The 20,686-nt window shown below is 35.7% G+C and overlaps 2 protein-coding genes across 2 annotated transcripts; both read left to right on the top strand.

Moving 5' to 3' along the window:
* Positions 1 to 354: 354 nt before the first annotated feature.
* LOC121983116 (glucan endo-1,3-beta-glucosidase 14-like) lies at positions 355 to 11,494 on the top strand. The gene is made up of 3 exons (XM_042536087.1): positions 355 to 718; positions 9,054 to 10,093; positions 11,249 to 11,494. Exons 1-3 carry the CDS (start codon positions 652 to 654, stop codon positions 11,330 to 11,332), a joined length of 1,191 nt encoding a protein of 396 aa, XP_042392021.1. The 5' UTR covers positions 355 to 651; the 3' UTR covers positions 11,333 to 11,494.
* A 735-nt stretch (positions 11,495 to 12,229) lies between these two features.
* Positions 12,230 to 13,345, top strand: LOC121979883. Its single transcript, XM_042531864.1, has one exon. The coding sequence runs from the start codon at positions 12,230 to 12,232 to the stop codon at positions 13,343 to 13,345; it is 1,116 nt and encodes a 371-aa protein (XP_042387798.1).
* Positions 13,346 to 20,686: the final 7,341 nt, after the last annotated feature.

Here is a 20,686-nt window from a genome sequence, read left to right as displayed (position 1 = left end):
GTAGTAATTATGAAATTGAAATTGTTATAATATTATAATAGTTATGATGTGACAATTATTATAATACAGATTTATCATATTTATATAATTGATAAACCGGTTGAGAATTTAACGTGTCTCATAGAAGATAATAATTTTAAATATTGTACCATTTATAAGGATTTAATAAGGTGGGAAGGGATGTTCTTTTTGAAAAAAAAAAAACGAAGACACATGATTTTGCGCCCGATTCAGGATTTGGATTTAGGCGTAAGAAAACGTTCCGGAGGCTTTAGGTGGGAAAAGAGTGCTACAAGAGATGCTCTTTGATATAAATAAATAAAAATAAAATGAGGCGCCGAGTTCGCTTGAGTGGGGAAGAATCGATTCTTCATCTCCACCTTCTGCTTCTCGCCTAACCATCCCTTCCACCTTCGTGGTTGACACTGTTGTTCCTGGTAGATCTGGTGCTTTGCTTTCCTCCCGCTAGAGTATCGAGCTGACCGCGATTCGGAAGGCGGAGGGCAAGAATCTCGTCCATGGCATGCCCCAGGACAAAGCAATCAATGCTTCTTCCTTGTGCTGTTCCAGGTGGAATACTCCTCCCAGCCGCGCCAGAAATCCTCGCCTCTTTGCCCTATTCTTCCTCTTCTTCTTTGGTAGAAGAGAAGGATGCCCGCCGCGCGCCCTCGTCGTCCGCTCCTCGACTGCTGTCTCGTCATCGTCATCCTGCTTCACGGTATGCTCAACGCTACCCTTCTGCTTCTACTTAGCAGCTATTGAAGTATTGGCTCAGTTCTGGAAGTAGCCATTGCTTTCCTATCCGTCCTTGTCTTGTGGCATGGATGGGTGCCACAGTTCAATCTAGGTTGGGATGGGCAATCAAACATAGATCATAACATAGCTGGGACGAATTCTGCTTCTCCTTCATTTCAAGATTTCTTACGATCCCTACTGATTTGCTGCCACTATTATGTTTAGTGCAACTTATATGGTTTTGATGTTTGATTTTATCATATTTTGTTCTATTTCAGATTTCTTAAATATTATGTTTAAAACCCAAGAACAAACTGGAATTAGATTTCAAAATTATTTTTTAAAATAAATTTCTTTGTTGGGAATAGTAAATTCTTTAGAATGAAAATTGTGATTCCCACAAAAGCGGCGGTTTGTTATTATTTTAATTTATATGCATTACAAAATCACGCTGTTAATTTGGTAAAACTGTTGTTCCCGGTATCTCCTGGAGTGCGCAAACTGATACTGATCGTCGATGCTAGTGTTCAACATTATCTCCGTAAACGATATTGATCCGCTACGGTGCTAACGGATAGCAGTAATTCGTTCCCAAGATACAACGACGAACGTCTCGGAATCGTAGCACTCCGAATTCTGAGACCAACGAACCTTCTCGTCTTTTTGGACTCTTAAATGCACAAGATGAGATGAATGCTCTAGAGAGAGTAGAATAGATGAATTCGATGATTTGATTGATATTTCCAGCATCTGGAGGGTTCTATTTATACCAAATGAAGAGGTTGAATGCCTTTTTGGGTGAGAGGATGTGTTCTTTGGGCTGGATCGATCTGGATCGTCCATTCTGAAGAGTTATAACCCTTCACATATCCCACTTTAATCTCATCCATCAGATCTGAAGAGTTGTGACCCTCAGATCTCGCCTATTATCATCAGCCATCGGATCTGGATCTACTAATCCATTCGATCTGACGCTTCAGATCAAGTCTCATCCCAAGCGGTGAGATCGTGACTCTTCGCAATCCAACGCTCTAGATCGCATCACAAGTGATCCATCACACCTCTTTGATCAACGGTTGCCATCCGTCTGCCCAATCAACAGTCCAGTCATCTCTTCTTGCCCACGTGGATGTTACATAGGTATTGTCATGTCAGATACGAGCCTGATACGTCACCCGAGTGCCACGTAGGTACTGCAATGCCCTCTGGAGCATAAATTTAAGTAACGACGCGTACGTGCAAAGTGCGCCTACAAAGCGCCCATTGCGCGGGTGGCGGGGTCACAGGTGCGAGCACCTGCTCGCCCTTGAGAAGAGAGCACTTGGTCTTTTTCTGAGTTAACTCCAATAACACATCATCATTAATAAGCAAAGAATGCACATCGAAAATTTTCGATGTGGGACTATTCTCCCATGCATTTCCTTATATATATCATTAATGAATAATTAATGTTTATTTGGGACGACTTTAAACAATTAATTTCTCATTCACCTTTAATCGGTTTTGAGCAAATTAATAGTCTAAATTTATCTACTCGAAACATAGATTTCAATTTTGAAGTCAATTACGACTTTTATCTATTGATGGCATTCCGATTTTTCCACAAAACTGTATTGGTCCATTAAGGCCTCAATATCCAACAATCCCCCACATGAATGGAAATTAATGCAATGTGTGTATGCATGCTGACACTTTACAAGAGTCTAATCGATAAGTCACTGCATCGGGAGAGGTAGCTTGTGGCTTTGAACCTTCCGTAGTGGAATGCTATCGAGTATACTAAGCTGCGCAGTGAACGTGATGTTTTGAACTGCTCAGCTGTAGGTGTATACTAAGACAATAACACCCACACAGAGACCTATCTCACCTACTTTAGGTTCTCATGGTTGGTTCCGTTTCGGCCATGGACACCATCTTGGATTCATGAGTGTTTCATTGAAGCGGCCTGTCTTCACACTCATATAGGTGACACTTCTATCAGGAGTATCCTACCATACTCCACCTTATAAGGTATAGAAGTCACTAAAAGCATAAGTTTTACCTCACTACATGAGGTAGGACTGCACAAATTCATCCTAGGATTGGGATAGAGATAAAATATGTCATGTGCTGTAACACAACTTCTGTAACTTCGTTGTCCCATTGAACCAAGATCTTGGGATCTCCAGTCAACAAGGTTGGGTTACCGCTACAGTCATTTTTTAGTTGTAGATTTTTAATCTCATTCCTCTTGATGAGCAGTATACTTGATCTCGACTCAACCCTTTTGTAAGAGGATCTGTCAAATTATCTTTGGACTTAACATAGTCGATTGCAATCACTCCATTCGAGATCAATTGCCTAATGGTATTATGTCTACGACGTATATGTCGTGACTTCCCATTGTACATATTACTCTGTGCCCTTCCAATTGCCGATTGACTATCATAGTGGATCAGTACGGCAGGCACAGGTTTCGTCCTGCTCGGAATATCTTCCAAGAAATTCCGCAGCTATTCAGCTGCTTTGTCTAGTGCTATAAACTCGGATTCCATAGTTGACCGAACAATGCACGTCTGCTTAGTGGATTTCCAAGATACTACTCCCCCACCGATCGTGAAAACATATCCACTAGTGGATTTGGAGTCTTTTGTATCTGATATCCAATTAGCATCACAATATCCCTCCAGCACAGCCGGATATTTTCCATAATGTAATTCATACTTCATAGTATATTTCAAATATCTAAGAACTCGCATCAATGCTTTCCAGTGGGTGTCGTTTGGATCACTCGTAAAACGACTCAGCTTGTTGACCGCACAGGCAATATCCGGACGTGTGCAGTTTGTGAGATACATCAAACTGCCTATTATCCGAGAATATTCCAACTGCGATAAGGTCTCACCATGGTTTTTCACTAAGTGTTGACTTAGATCCATAGGTGTTTTTACTGTAGAGAGATCGCACGCATTGAATCTTTTCAATACTGACTCTACATAATGGGATTGTGTCAGAACTATCCCTTCTGATGTCCTGAGAATTTTAATTCCCAATATAACATCTGCTTGACCCATATCTTTCATATCGAAATTTTTTGTCAACATTTTCTTTGTAGTCATGATTATATCATGATTACTGCCCATTATTAGCATGTCATCTATGTATAGACAGATGATTACATAACCTTTAGGTGTGTCTTTGACATAAATGCATTTGTCACATTCATTTATTCTGAATTTGTTTAACAGTATTACTTTGTCAAATTTTCCGTGTCATTGTTTAGGCGCTTGCTTAAGTCCGTATAATGACTTAACAAGTCGACACACCTTTTTCTCATTTCCTGGAGCCACGAACCCCTCGGGTTGCTCCATATAAATTTCTTCTTCCAACTCACCATTTAAGAACGCAGTCTTAACATCCATTTGATGTATTTCAAGGTCATATAGTGCTGCAATGGCTATTAGCACTCGTATGGACGTAATCCTTGTCACCGGTGAGTAGGTATCGAAGTAATCAAGGTCTTCCTCTTGCTTGTACCCCTTGGCTACAAGTCTGGTCTTATACTTGTCAATTGATCCATCAGCTTTATACTTGCGTTTTAGTATCCACTTACAACCTAATGGTTTATTATCAGAAGGAAGGTCTACTAATTCCCAAGTATGATTATTCATGATGGATTCGATTTCACTGTTGACAGCTTCTTTCCACATTGGAGCATCGGGACTAGAGAGAGCTTCACTTAATGTTCTTGGGTCCATTTCCGACATGAAAATCATGAAATCTGACCCGAACGATTTCTCAGCTCTAGCCCGTTTGCTACGACGTGGCCCTTCGCTTTGATCGTCAATAGTCCTTTTATAACAGCTAAGTTCGGTAACGTCATTTTCGTTTGAACTTCTGTTGTTATCATTTTCAACGTTTTCCTTCTTATTTGGGAATTCATTTTCAAAGAATATCGCATTCCGAGATTCTATGGTTGTTCCCACATGAATATCAGGAATGTCTGATTTGTGAACTAGGAAACGATATGCACTACTATTATGGGCATATACTACAAATACCGCATCGAATGTTTTAGGTCCGATCTTTACTTGCTTTGGTTTAGGTACTTCGACCTTTGCCAAGCACCCCCACACTTTCAGGTATTTGTACGATGACTTGCGGCCTTTCCATAATTCATATGGAATTTTATCACTTTTCTTATGAGGTATTTTGTTGAGAATGTGATTTGCCGATAATATTGCTTCCCCCCACAAGTTTTAAGGTAAGCTTGAATTTATCAACAAGGCATTCATCATCTCTTTTAGTGTCCGATTTTTACGTTCAGCAATATCATTCGATTGAGGTGAGTAAAGCGCCGTTGTTTGATGGATAATGCCATAATCTGAACAAAATTCATCAAACGGTGCACCATATTCTCCACCTCTATCGCTACGAATTATCTTAATTCGTTTGTCAAGTTGATTTTCAACTTCTGTTTTATAGGTTCTGAACGCCTCTAAGGCTTCGTCTTTACTTCTTAAAAGAAAGACATAACAGAACCTCGTGCAGTCATCGATAAAAGTAATGAAATACTTTTTACCTCCTCTAGTTTGCACAAATTTCAAGTCACATAGATCACTATGTATTAACTCTAGAGGAGTCGTTGACCTTTCCACCGAATGAAAAGGTAGTTTCGTCATTTTAGCTTCTACACACACTTTACATTTGTGTGTTTCGTCAACATTGACGTTCGGTAATAAATTTAGTTTGACGAGACGTTTCAGAGTATTATTATGCACATGTCCAGTCAATCATGCCACAAATTGAAACACTCAACCACATAGCTAGAAGCAATTATTTTATTACCATTAAATTTTCGGAGTACAGTCATTACAACCATTTTGAATAGACTTTGTTCTAAGTACCCCTTTCCTACGAAGACATCATTCTTCGTAAGGACAAAGTTGTTAGACTGGAACACTAGTCTAAACCCGGCCTTAACAAGTGCCGATCCAGAAACTAGGTTCTTTCTGATGTCGGGAACATGGAGCACATTAATCAGAGTTAGCTGCTTTCCAGACGTCATCTTCAAAACAACTTTTCCGAGTCCGACGATCGGAGATGTCGTGGAATTGCCCATATAGAGCTTCCTTCCATTTATCGGAGTATACTTGGAGAACATCGCCTTATCTGAACAGATATGACGAGTTGCTTCAGTATCGATCCACCACTGCTTCGGGTTATCCTCCACTGTATTGGATTCAAACACGACCGCAGTGAGATCCAAGTCCTCAAGAGATGTTGCGACGTGGTTTGCAGTATCTTTTGACCCCTTGATTGGCTTCTTCGGGTGTCTGCAGTCCTTTGACATGTGTCTTGACTTTCCACAGTTGTAGCAAGAGCCCTTGAACTTCTTTACTTGAGCCTTCTTCTTGAACTGCTTCGGCTTTTTGGAGTTTAGCTCGACCAGGTTGGGCATTTCGTCAATAGTCCGCTTGGTTCCTCTAGAGTCGGATAATTTTCGATTATCCTCCTCTATTCGTAGCCTCAGGATCAGGTCTTCCAGTCTCATCTCCTTTTGCTTGTGCTTGAGGTAATTCTTAAAGTCCTTCCATAACGGAGGGAGCTTCTCAATTACCGCAGCTACTGCGAATAACTCGTTCAGCTTCATGGCTTCGGCGTCCAGATCATGCAGTATTAATTGCATATCTTGGACTTGAGCTGAGACGCTCTTAGAGTCCACCATCTTGAAATCCAGAAACCGGCCGCCGATGAATTTCTTCAATCCTGCATTTTCAGTCTTGTATTTCTTCTCAAGTGATTCCCACAAAGATTTCGCCGTCTCCAATGAACAATACACGTTATACAGCGTGTTGTCCAAGGCGTTGAGAATATAGTTGCGGCACAGGAAATCTCCGTGTGACCACGCATCGCAAGCAGCCTTACTACCTTCCGTAGCGGCTGGCGGGTTTTCTTGCAAAAACTGTACAAGGTTTAGCTAGATAAAACAGCATTTTCTGCTGCCATCTTTTGAAGTCGGCTCCGCTGAATTTCTCCGGCTTTTCTCCGTGCGGAATTGATGTTGACGAAATGGCGGTCGGAACGTCGTTGGAAGTAGCCATATCAGTTTGCAGAATATCGTTTACGACTGTTGTTCCCGGTATCTCCCGGAGTGCGCAAACTGATACTGATCGTCGAGGCTAGTGTTCAACACTATATCCGTAAACGATATTGCTCTGCTATGGTGCTAACGGATAGCAGCAATTCGTTCCCAAGATACAACGACGAATGTCTCGGAATCGTAGCACTCCAAATTCCGAGACCAGCGAACCTTCTCGTAGGCTTTTTGGACTCTTAAATGCACAAGATGAGATGAATGCTCTAGAGAGAGTAGAATAGATGAATTCGATGATTCGATTGATATTTCCAGCATCTGGAGGGTTCTATTTATACCAAATGAAGAGGTTGAATGCCTTTTTGGGTGAGAGGATGTGTTCTTTGGGCTGGATCGATCTGGATCGTCCATTCTGAAGAGTTATAACCCTTCACATATCCCACTTTAATCTCATCCATCAGATCTGAAGAGTTGTGACCCTCAGATATCACCTATTGTCATCAGCCATCGGATATGGATCTACTGATCCATTTGATCTGACGCTTCAGATCAAGTCTCATCCCAAGCGGTCAGATCGTGACTCTTCGCGATCCAACGCTCTAGATCGCATCACAAGCGATCCATCACACCTCTTTGATCAACGGTTGCCATCCGTTTGCTCAATCAACAGTCCAGTCATCTCTTCTTGCCACGTGGATGCCGCATAGGTAAGTGCCACGTAGGTACTACAATGTCCTCTGGAGCATAAATTTAAGCTCCTCAATGCTCCTCGTGACGACGAATACATGCAAAGTGCGCCTACAAAGCGCCCATTGCGCACGTGGCGGGTGGCGGGTGGCGAGCTCACAGGTGCGATCACCTGCTCACCCCAGAGCACCTGGTCTTTTTCTAAGTTAACTCCATTAACACAGCATCATTAATAAGCAAAGAATGCACATCGAAAATTTCCGATGTGGGACTATTCTCCCATGCATTTCCTTATATATATCATTAATGAATAATTAATGTTTATTTGGGCAGACTTTAAACAATTAATTTCTCATTCACCTTTATTCGGTTTTGAGCAAATTAATAGTCTAAATTTATCTACTCGAAACGCAGATTTCAATTTTGAAGTCAATTACGACTTTTATCTATTGATGGCATTCCGATTTTTCCACAAAACCGTATTGATCCATTAAGGCCTCAATATCCAACAAAAACAAGATACGCAATTCACTTATCTGTTAGAAAAAAAAAATAGGTTTGATTTTTCGACAATCAATTTCTTTTAAGGAATTAGACTTTTTGATATTGATTCCAAACAGGTTGATAGAGTCTGTTGGACTACTTGTACTGTAATTTCCTGTACTGAGGATAAATAGCAGAGTGATACTTATCTCGTTGAATTTAGGCTTAGTTTATGCAACTCTAGCAATAGGGAAAAAAAGGTACTGATGAAAAATTGCTTTGATAAACAAAAATGAGGAGCTGATGATATATTTTTTGAAACAATCATGATAAATTAATTTTTGATATTGGCATCTTTGGTAAAACATCATGAACATGAGTTTCAGGACAGAATTGACTTGTGAGATTTATTTTGAATTAATTACACTGGTGTTTCCAATTTCTTTTCATAACTGAAGTTACTCAACTAAAATTGTCGCTAGCATTTATTTACAATGATTATTATGATATAGATACTATTCAATAGAGTATAAGATACATATAGTCAATCTAACGACCCAATTAGTTGGAACCGACATATAATAATTGGAGTATTAAGATATGAAATTGTGCTAAGTTTTCGCCCTTAAAATGATCATCTTAATATCACCTAAAATGCAATTATTAAATCTTACTTGTAATAGTTGTTATCATCTTAAGAATATACCTTAAATAAAAGAGTGGAATTAGGGAGAAATTGAATTTGTGTTAATTGAAAGCCGCAAGTACCTACAGGCCCTATGGTAGAAGAGGTTCGAGTGATGATGTTGTGAGAGAATGTCACTGTAATTTTAGAAGTTTGAATGCAATCTACTATGGTTTTTTCTCGGTATGATCAGTGACTTTGGGACTAGCCCTAATCTTACTGAAATGCTAGCCCTTTTTTAGTTAGCACTGTGTTTCCTTGGGGAAACCAGTATTTTAAAATTGTTTCTAGTTAAAATATAAAGGTAATAGAATGTATAATGTACGTACCAGGAAGTTTGATCAAAAGCTGTCCTGACCTTAAGGAATCTGTTTTATTGTTATGAAGGTACTATGAATGTTCAAGCTTTTATTGGTACATATGGCATAAACTATGGTAGGATTGCTGACAATCTTCCTCCACCTGAAAGTGTGGTCACTCTCCTAAAAGCTGCAAAAATAAAGAATGTGAGAATCTATGATGCTGACCACAGTGTCATTCATGCTTTCAAAGGATCTGGGATCGAGTTAATTGTGTCAATTCCCAATGAGCATTTGAAAGACTATAATGTATATGAAGATCATGCTATGAGCTGGGTCAAAGAAAATGTGGAGGCATTTCTGCCTGATACTCACATCAAAGGAATTGCAATTGGCAATGAGGTTTTAGGTGGTTCAGATCAGGAACTTGAAGAAGCTCTTTTTGGTGCCATGAAAAATGTGTATAACGCACTCAAGAGACTTCAATTAGAAGATAAAGTTGAAGTCTCAACTGCACATTCAGCTGCTGTTTTTGCTAATTCTTTCCCTCCCTCATATTGTACATTCAGAGAAGATATGCTTGTTTACTTGAAACCCATCCTGGAGTTCTCTTCACGGATTAATAGCCCCTTCTATATCAATACTTATCCATTCTTGGCTTACAAAAGTGACCCTGAGCATATTGATCTCAAGTACGCCCTTTTCCAGCCTAATTCTGGCGTTCATGATGCAAAAACTGGGCTTCATTATGATAACATGTTCGATGCTCAAATAGATGCAACTTATGCTGCTTTGGAAGCTGCAGGTTATCCTAATATGGAAGTCCGGATTTCAGAGACTGGTTGGTCTTCTTCTGGGGATGAAAATGAAGCTGGTGCTACTGTGCAGAATGCAAGGATGTACAATTATAATCTACGTAAACGACTTCTCAAGAAGAAAGGGACTCCGTTCAGGCCAAAAATGGTGGTTAAGGCTTATGTGTTTGCACTGTTCAATGAGAATCTAAAGCCTGGCCCAAGCTCTGAGAAGCATTTCGGGCTATTTAATGCTGACGGGAGCATATCATACAGTATTGGCTTTACAGGCCTTCGGCCCTCAAGTGCATCTTCACAACTCTTATCCTTGAAGGTAACAATTTTCTGTTTATTTTTTTACATGTTTTCTAGTATAGTTCTCCATTTTTCAGTCTCCAAATCCTGGCTGCATTGTGGTATCATTGAGACACTTAGAATTGAATTTGCAACTGAGTATGTAGATGGAAACTAAGATGAGATACATTATATAAACTGAAAGACGGGATCTAAGTTCCTAGAACTATTCTATTGCACAGTTTGCAATTAGCTAAGGTGCCTTGTTTTGGATGTTTAAACTGCTTACCTTACTGAATTTAGGTGTGTATCATCTATTATAGGGAGCCTGCTCTGTTGATCTATGGTCTGAATTTCAGCACAAAGACGTGTTGAGAGATACTTATGCACCAACAAAATATAGCATTATGAGAATATTCACAGATGCAATCATTAACTATGATGTTTTTCACTTCTAGTGAGTTAGAGATACTAGGTTAACTGTGTTAAAAGGTTTAGACCTACACATGGTTGGCAAAATCGGTCAATACTAATACAAATAGCTTCAGCTGCGTCAGTTTCAGTACGGACTGATCCTCTTGTATGAGAAAGCAGTCCCAAAAAGATTGATGAGAAATTATTTTAGAAAAAAAGCTAGAGATTCAAAATAAATTAAGTAGAACTTAGTTAATTTACATTAAAAATTAATAGATTTTATTTACTGAAATTCTCTTTGTTCATTTTTTTCATTTGGTACCATGTGTAAGTCTTCAATCTAAAACCCCCATCAAGTTGGTAATGAAATTAAGTACATTTTCTAAGAAAACAAGGCATGCCTTGTAGGATTTTGTTTGTAAGTCAATCTGAAACATTGAACATTTGGGATCTTGGTCAGCTTGTGTTTTATGCGAGCTAGAGCAGCAAAGACTCCTGTCAGAGTAATCAGAAATCAAACTGTAATTGTGCACATAGGGTTCGCCTCGATTTTTCTTTTATTGAGATAATGACATGCTTTTAGTTGTTATGCATGAATTAGAACCATTATCATCTAAAGCTTTAGTTTACCCAATATATCGGTATGACAATTTGTTTTTACACATGTATATGTTTGTTGCTATAGTTTTGCGGTAGGGATATCGATGACCTAGTCATGTTATGTTTAGTGAAAAACAATTTTTATAGCTTATGGATGACTAATTTCAATACACAATGACAGGATCTTCGAAGACAAAGATGGTTAGCACCATACACGATTGCTCTCGCGTACTGTGTAGCAATCATTCTGGTTTTCACTATTTGATTCGACAAACTGCTTTCAATTGATCACTTCTGTGTACCTGACTGCTGCTTTAGTTTGCACATAGTTCGAACAGAATTGCTAAAACATTGTAATATAAGAAATATGCTCTAACTTCGTTCTTCTTATGCCTAACATGATCCATGAAAGAATGAATTAATGTCAGGCCTGGTCTAATCCATGGGTCTGGCAAAGAATGGATCTCATGTCGAGTTTGGCATTAAAATTAAAATTTTTTATTTTTTCTTTTATTTTATATATATATATATAAAGACATCAAATTATAGTTCCTAAATATAGAGAATTGTTGTAAAATAAATTATGTGGATGTCCATAACCCCCAATGATTTCATAAACTTCCTCATCTACATAACCTATCATCTTTTAAACTCCTAAGTTATATAAATTCATGAGGAGTTTCAATATGATGATGTTCCTATAAATACATATGTATATTCATTTTAATGAGTAAGAAAGAAAGAGGAAAAAGAGAAAAGGTTAATAATATTTCCTTTTCATATACAATTGCTTATATAATTTTATAACACGTTATCAGCACAAAGAGCTCTACTTTTTCTTTTAAATCAATTATAGGTAATATTAAAAAAAATGTATAGATATATTTATATATACATTTTTTTTTCCTCAATCAAAATTATTTAAACGCCAAGAAATTAAATTTATAGTTCCTTTATCATTTGTTAACTATTATCCGATTAACTATTAGTTAGTTACTTATTTGTATGATTTGCAACGTTTTAAAAATTTTACAATATTTTACAGTTAAGTATTACCAAATCATCTTTTGATTATATCATGTTTTATCATTTATTAATAAATATATATGATGCACGATAATTATCATTAATAATTTAGTTTTCTTTGTAATAGATTCTTACTATGTCCAATCTTTCAAAGTTAGAGTTTGTGGCTCTTGATATTTCGGGAAAAAATTATCTATCGTGGATTTTGGATGCGGAGATTCATTTGGATGCTATGGGTCTTGGAGACACCATAAAAGATGGAAATAAGGAATCTTTACAAAATCGTGCAAAAGCAATGATATTCATTCGTCACCATCTTCATGAAGCATTGAAAATTGAATATTTGACAATTAAAGATCCACTTGAGCTATGGAATAATTTGAAGGAAAGGTATAGCCATTATAAAACCGTGATTCTTCCAAATGCTCGTTATGAATGGATTCATTTACGTTTACAAGATTTTAAATCTGTAAGTGAATATAACTCAGCAATGTTTAGAATTAGCTCAAAATTAAAATTATGTGGTGAAAAAATTACAGATGAAGATATGTTGGAAAAAGCATATTCTACCTTTCATGCATCTAACATGCTCCTGCAGCAGCAATATAGAGAGAAAGGTTTTAAGAAATATTCTGAGTTGATTACATGTCTTCTGGTGGCTGAGCAAAATAACGAGCTTTTGATGAAAAATCATGAGATCCGTTCAACTGGTGCTAGTCCAATCCCTGAAGTGAATGAGATAACTGGTAAAAATGATAAACGACAGCACAGACAAAAATTTCATCATGGTCGTGGTCGTGGTCGTGGCCGTGGCCGTGGTCGTGGTCGTGGTCGTAGATATGGAAATGATCGATCTCAAGAAAATCATGATGGTTATAATAAAAGAAACACAACAACTCACCAAAAGTGGGTTAACAATAATGTTCACCAAAAGTGGACAAATGACAATGGTAAAAGGATTCAAAGTGGACAAGATAATGACGAAAAGAAATCAGAAAATTCATGTTATAGATGTGGCATGAAAGGGCATTGGTCACGTACTTGTCGTACGCCAAAATACTTTATTGATCTCTACCAAGCCTCTTTAAAGGGCAAGGCAAAAGATATAGAGACTAATGTTGTCTTTCAAGACAATAACACAATTGTTGGTCCTTCTATGACAACACATTTGGATGTTTCTGATTTCTTTGTAGATCCTGATGGAGGGATAGACAATTTGACTGGAAATGAAGATATTTATGGAAATGACTAAATTAATCAAATATTTTAAAATAAATTAGTTCATTTGCTATTATGTTTTCTTTTACTAATCTTTTAGTTGTTTCTCATTTTTTATCTCTTTTGTTTTAATGAAGAATATCATGGCTTTTGGATTAAATAATGGAGATTTATGCCTTATTGATAGTGTAACGACACATTCTATATTCAGAAAGAAAAAATATTTTTCTTATTTAGAAATGGGTGAAAGTAATGTTAATACAATATCTGGTACTACAAATATTATTGAAGGTTCTGGAAGAGCTAATATATTATTATTTGGAGGAACAAAATTTGTTATTGACAATGCATTGTTCTCTCCTAAGTCTCAAAGAAATTTGCTAAGTTTTAAAGATATTCGTCGAAATGGATATCACATTGAAACATATAACGAGAACATTGAATATCTCTATATTACAAAATTAGTGTTGGGTAAGAAACATGTATATGAAAGATTACCCGCTTTCTTATCTGGTTTGTATTACACAATAATATATGCAGTAGAAACAAATGCAATAGTAAATCCGAAGTTTATTGATTCAAATGATTTTATACTTTGGCATGACTGATTGGGACATCCTAGTTCTACAATATTTCAAAAAATTATCAAGAATTCACATGGACACCCATTAAAGAACTAGAAGATTCTCCAATTTAATGAATTCTCATGTTCTACTTGTTCTCAAGGAAAACTTATTATGCGACTTTCACCATCTAAAGTTGGAATTGAATCCCCTGCATTTCTGGAACGTATACAAGGTGATATATGTGGGTCTATTCACCCACCATGTGGGCCATTTAAATATTTTATGGTGCTAATTGATGCCTCTACAAGATGGTCACATGTATGTTTATTATCAAGTCGCAACCTGGCGTTTGCAAGATTGCTCGCCCAAATAATTCGGTTGAGAGCTCAATTTCCAGAATATTCTATCAAGAAAATACGTCTTGATAATGCGGGTGAATTTACATCTCAAATATTTAACGACTATTGTATGTCTATTGGAATAACTGTTGAACATCCTGTTGCTTATGTTCATACACAAAATTGTTTAGCTGAATCATTTATTAAACGCCTCCAGTTAATAGCTAGACCATTGATTATGAGAACTAAGCTTCCTACATCTATTTGGGGGCATGCTATTTTGCATGCAGCAACACTTATACTTATCAGGCCAACCAGTTATCATATATTCTCCCCTTTACAATTGACTTTTGGTCAAGAGCCTAATATATCCCATTTGAGAATATTTGGATGTGCAGTATATGTGCCAATTAACCCACTACAATGCACTAAAATGGGACCCCAAAGGAAATTGGGAATATATGTTGGATATGATTCTCCTTTAATTATAAGATATTTGGAACCAATGACAGGAGATGTTTTTACGGCACGATTTGCTGACTGTCACTTTAATGAAACAATTTTTCCAAAGCTAGGGGGAGAAAATAAAGAGTTTCCCAAAGAAGTCACTTGGCATGCATCATTATCGCAATTTGATCCTCGTACAAATCAATGTGAACTTAAAGTTCAAAGAATAATACATTTGCAAAATATTGCAAATCAATTGCCTGATGCATTCACTGACTTGAAAAGAGTGACTAAGTCACATATACCAGCTATTAATGCTTCGGCTCATATTGATGTACCAATTGGACAATCAATTAATGAGATTACAACTCGCCTGAAGCGTGGTAGACCAATCGGTTCTAAAGATAAAAATTCTCGAAAAAGGAAAGGAGCAACTAATCAAGATGTTCATTTTGAAGCGCCTAAGTCTCCTATAGAGACAACTGACATAACTTTTGATAAAACTCCAGAAGAGGTCCAGATACTTGAAAATAATGAAGAAATCTCAATAAATTATGTCAAGACAGGGAAGAAATTGAATCGATCAAGATTAGTTATCGACAATAAATTTGCAAACAATGTAGCGCTTGAAATTATTTATGAAAATGATGATCAAGAACCTAAATCTATTGAACAATGTCGTAGTATGCATGATTGGCCAAAATGGAAAGATGCAATTCAAGAGGAATTAAACTCACTTGCAAAATGTGAGGTTTTGGGACCTGTAGTCCAAACACCAAAAGGTGTAACCCCTGTAGGGTACAAATGGATTTTTATACGAAAGCGAAATGAGAAAAATGAAATCATAAGATATAAAGCTCGTTTAGTGGCACAAGGTTTTTCTCAAAAACTTGGTATTCCAGAAGCATCAAGTTTAAATTTTAAAAATATTTATTCCATTAAATTACAAAGATCTTTGTATGGATTGAAGCAATCTGGACGTATGTGGTATAAATGTCTAAGTGATTATTTGGTGCAACATAAATATCAAAATGATCCAATATGTCCATGTGTTTTTATAAAAAAGGATGGACTAAAATTTATCATTATTTCTGTATATGTTGATGATTTAAATATCATTGGAAGTCCTGAAGAAGTTATACATACAGTTGATATCTTGAAAAGAGAATTTGAGATGAAAGATCTAGGAACAACAAAATTTTGTATTGGATTACAAATTGAACATTTTGCTGATGGAATTTTTATCCATCAATCAGCTTATACACTAAAGGTTCTAAAATGATTTTATATGGATAAAGCTCATCCATTAAGTTCCCCAATGGTTGTTCGATCACTTGATGTGAACAAAGATCCTTTTCGACCTAGTGAAAATGGTGAAGAACTGCTTGGTCCTGAAGTACCATATTTAAGTGCAATTGGTGCATTAATGTATCTTGCTAATAATACAAGACCAGATATAGCATTTGCTGTAAATTTATTAGCAAGATATAGTTCTTCTCCAACACGTAGACATTGGAATGGAATTAAACATATATTTAGGTATCTTCAAGGTATCATCGATTTGGGCTTATTTTATTCTAATATGTCTACTTCAGAGTTAATTGGTTATGCAGATGCAGGATATTTATCTGATCCACATAAAGGTCGATCTCAGACTGGTTATTTATTTACATATGGTGGAACAGCCATATCTTGGAGATCTATCAAACAAACCATAGCCGCTACATCATCGAATCATTCTGAAATACTTGCAATACATGAAGCCAGTCGGGAATGTGTTTGGTTGAGATTAATGATTCAACATATCAAGGAAAAATGTGGTTTAGCTACTAATAAGGAAATTCTAACAATATTATATGAAGACAATGTGGCATGTATAGCTCAATTAAAGGAAGGGTACATCAAAGGGGATAGAATTAAACATATTTCACCAAAGTTCTTCTTCACTTCTGATCTACAAAAGAATGGTGATATTAAAGTTCAACAGATTCGCTCTAGCAATAATTTGGTAGATTTATTTACTAAAGCATTACCTACAATAACATTTAAGAAATTAGTACATGGTATTGGAATGCGGCGGTACAGAGATCTCAAATGATATTTCAAATAGGGGGAGTAAATTTTCACTATACCATATTATATTGTCTGGTAAATTTATAATGATACAGTTGCAGAATGACGTACTCTTTTTCCTTACTAGATTTTTTTCCCATTGGGTTTTTCCTAGTAAGGTTTTAATGAGGCGGATTCCTTAATTATGGGCATCCAAGGGGGAGTGTTGTAAAATAAATTATGTGGATGTCCATAACCCCCAATGATTTCATAAACTCCCTCATCTACATAACCTATCATCTTTTAAACTCCTAAGTTATATAAATTCATGAGGAGTTTCAATATGATGATGTTCCTATAAATACATATGTATATTCATTTTAATGAGTAAGAAAGAAAGAGGAAAAAGAGAAAAGGTTAATAATATTTCCTTTTCATATGTAATTGCTTATATAATTTTATAACAAGAATGAATTTTTTATTTTATAACGGTCTTTTATATATATATATATATATATATATATATATATATATATATATATATATATATATATATATATATTATACTTGACCAGTTCGGGCTTAGATCAATTTGGTCCAAGCCCATGTTAAACATCCTCTGCTAATGTCATAAATTATATCCAATAGATGTTGGGTTTGTAAGATTGTAAATATAGTTTCACATTTTAAAACACATGTAAAAGATCATGGATTTATAAAGAGAAAAGATATTTCCATTGACATGAGATCTTTTGAGTAGAATCCAAGAGCAAAACCATGAGGGTTTAGGTTCAAAGTGGGCAATATCATGCAATTATGGAGATATCTAAATTCCTTACGATCCTACAAGTGGTATCAGGGTTCGAACTACCAGAAGGTTTAACTACCGATTGTGCACAATAGTCATGGTCTGATTAAGCCATGTGGGTACAATATTACCTCGAACAAAGAAAGTGGAGGCTCTTATTTTCGAATTAAGAAGACCAGACATCAGATAAAGGAAGTCTTAGTAGGTCAGATGGATCGAAGGGTAGACGACTTGGTGGGTCGAAGGATTGGATTTGGAAAACATGTGGTCCTTTATTTAAGAGGGGGATTATTGGATTTGCAAGATTACAAACATAGTCTCATATTGTAAAATACATGGGACTTTAATTTAATCGGTTTAATAGATTTGTGAAATCTAAAATCAAAATCGAATCCAATAAATATATATATATATATATATATATATAATAAATTTCTAAACTAACTTTTGAATAGGATTAATTTGCTTACCCCACATATAAATAGGTTATATTGTGCCTGGTCTGATTGATACAAAATTGGATGGATCCATAAAATAACCCTCAAAAGTTTTGAATGTTGTTCCAATCTCTTGTGGTAATTCATATTCAACAAAAATTACAAACAATTGAAGATTATTTCGGCTGGAAAATGAAATCACATGGTTGGTGGTGTGCTTCAGACCTAACTAATTGGCGATCCTAAACGCCTTGACCCAAGTGGGAAACGATCGGAGGAAAAGCCGAAACAGAATACACTTTCTCCTCTTCAAATTTGCTTCGTGTGAGAGTAGCCCGATAAACAAGTTAACGCGTTCTTTGAAAATTAGAGAGAAGATGGCGAGTTAGGCACATAGATGGGGCACTTGATCTGAGCTATTATTCAACCCAAATAAAAAAACCTAAATAATTGAGCGTTTAAATCAAATAAATTAGAGGGACAAAAAATAAAAAGACGTCTGTATTTTTTTTCCAAATCATCAAATTGAATACTTTTCAATCGGTGCATTTATCCTTCTGCCCTCTAATACTGATTTCATTATTATCTTCCAACTAAATTATGGTCTGATCAAATGTATTATAGTAATTATGACACCATAACTGTTTATGTATTGTAGTAATCATTTTTTAGTAGTTACTACAATGTGAATATTAGATGAGTAGGTCGAGTTCATATTATAACAACTATGAAATCGTAATTATTATAAATCGATAATAGTAATTATGATTTCATTACTGCTATAAAGTGAATGGTGGATGAACTCATTGAATCAGCATTTTAATTGTTACAAATATTATAACAGTTGTAAAATCGTAGTGGTTCTTTGGTAAAAAGTGGATCTAAGAATATTAATCGTCTGGATAGGTATTGATGAATACTTCCTGATTTATCGTCAGTTGAAAATTTTTATAAGATCGGACTCCGTCATCATAAAATTAATCGATTTGAAGAGTCAGATTCATGGTACCAACTTTTATATATATATATATATATAACACACAACTAATTTAATATTATAACTATTGACAATAGAATTCACACATATTATTAATGATAGCATATAGTGTATATAAATATCATTACAATTGAAAATAAGAAAATACATAAATTAGGAAAACAATAAGTATTTCCTAATAATAACTATTCTCTAATAACTAGTAAACAAATAACTATTTCTAATAATAATTATTTCCTAATAATTAGGAAATAAATAACTATTTACTTATAATAATTATTTCCTAATACTCCCTCTCAAAATGGTGTCCCATAAATGACACCAATCTTGGTAAGTGCATCAGCCAACTAATCCTCAGCAGAAATATGAGTAACTCGCAGTTCGGAGGCCCAAATTATCAGTGAAAAGCACAGCAGACATGGTAATCGGAAGAAGCAGATCTGTCAAAAGTAACTTAATCCATTGGATCTCAGATGCTGCAGAGGCAATGACGCGATATTCAGCCTCAGTCGAAGAGCACACAACCGTGCGTTGTTTAGAAGAAGAATCAGGAGTATTTGTAAGAAATAACCGACGAGTGATGTCGTTAGCGACAACCATTATAGAAGGCGGCCGATGAGTATTCTTTTAGAGCAAAATCCACCAGTGTGATCAACTAAACGACGATTTGTTGAACTTTGCCTTTGATGAAAGAAGACAACAACTAGAATGGGACAAGGTGTTGTTGTTTGAATGCTGAAATCTGACTTGTCATCGGAATAAGAGCAGCTGAGAGAGAATGGTGCATTTTGATGGCTACATATGCTAAAAAAATCTGTTATTGAATAAAACTTGGAAAAAAAAACTTGTTATTTGGCCTATCAGAAGATGACTAAAACAATACTCATGAAGGAAAGACCGTTATAATGCGATGATTGCTGCTTAAAAAAAAAACAAACAAAGGAGAGGAGGAAGAGAAGGATGAAATTTGACATCTTTAAACTTAAAAAAAAAGATAATAATATTGCTCTTGTTATGAGAAAAAACAAAAAGAGAAAGAGAAAAGAGGAGGAATTGAACCTCGTTATTAATGGACCTTTTGAAAGAAGAAAATAAAATTATTATATGGTGGAAAAGAGGAAGTCAGAAAAGAGAATTTTTTTTTAGGACAAAAAAACATAATAAAGGAAAATAGGGGAGAAAAAATATTCCAAGAAAACTAAAGAGATCACAGAAGCGGCCGGACAGAAACACTTTTTTTTTATGGCAATAAGGTCGATGGTGGGTTGCCTTTGGACGACGACGTCTGATACCATATTGACGATAGAATTCATATATATTATTAATGATAGCATATGGTATATATAAATAACATTACAAGTGAAAATAGGAAAATAGATAAATTAGGAAAATAATAATTATTTCCTAATAATAATTATTTTCTAATAATTAGGAAATAAATAACTATTTTCTAATAATAATTATTTTTTAATAAATAAAAAATAAATAACTATTATTTATAATAATTATTTACTAATAATAACCATTATATACTTTTTAACAGCTATAACGTGTGTCTGATTTATAATTTAGACCAACGATAATAATAATGAAAATAATAATAATAATAATACCGAGGTGAAGAGTACGTGTTTACGTCGTTTTCACTTTTGCCCACTAAATTACTTCGTCATTCGTTTTAAAAGTCAAAATCGAGCATTAAGATGACTTGGGTATTGTTTTTCTTCGGC

The sequence above is a fragment of the Zingiber officinale genome, chromosome 5A, assembly GCF_018446385.1.
Source record: "Zingiber officinale cultivar Zhangliang chromosome 5A, Zo_v1.1, whole genome shotgun sequence".
In the NCBI taxonomy this organism is placed as follows: domain Eukaryota; kingdom Viridiplantae; phylum Streptophyta; class Magnoliopsida; order Zingiberales; family Zingiberaceae; genus Zingiber; species Zingiber officinale.
This window is presented reverse-complemented; position numbering and strand designations above follow the sequence as displayed.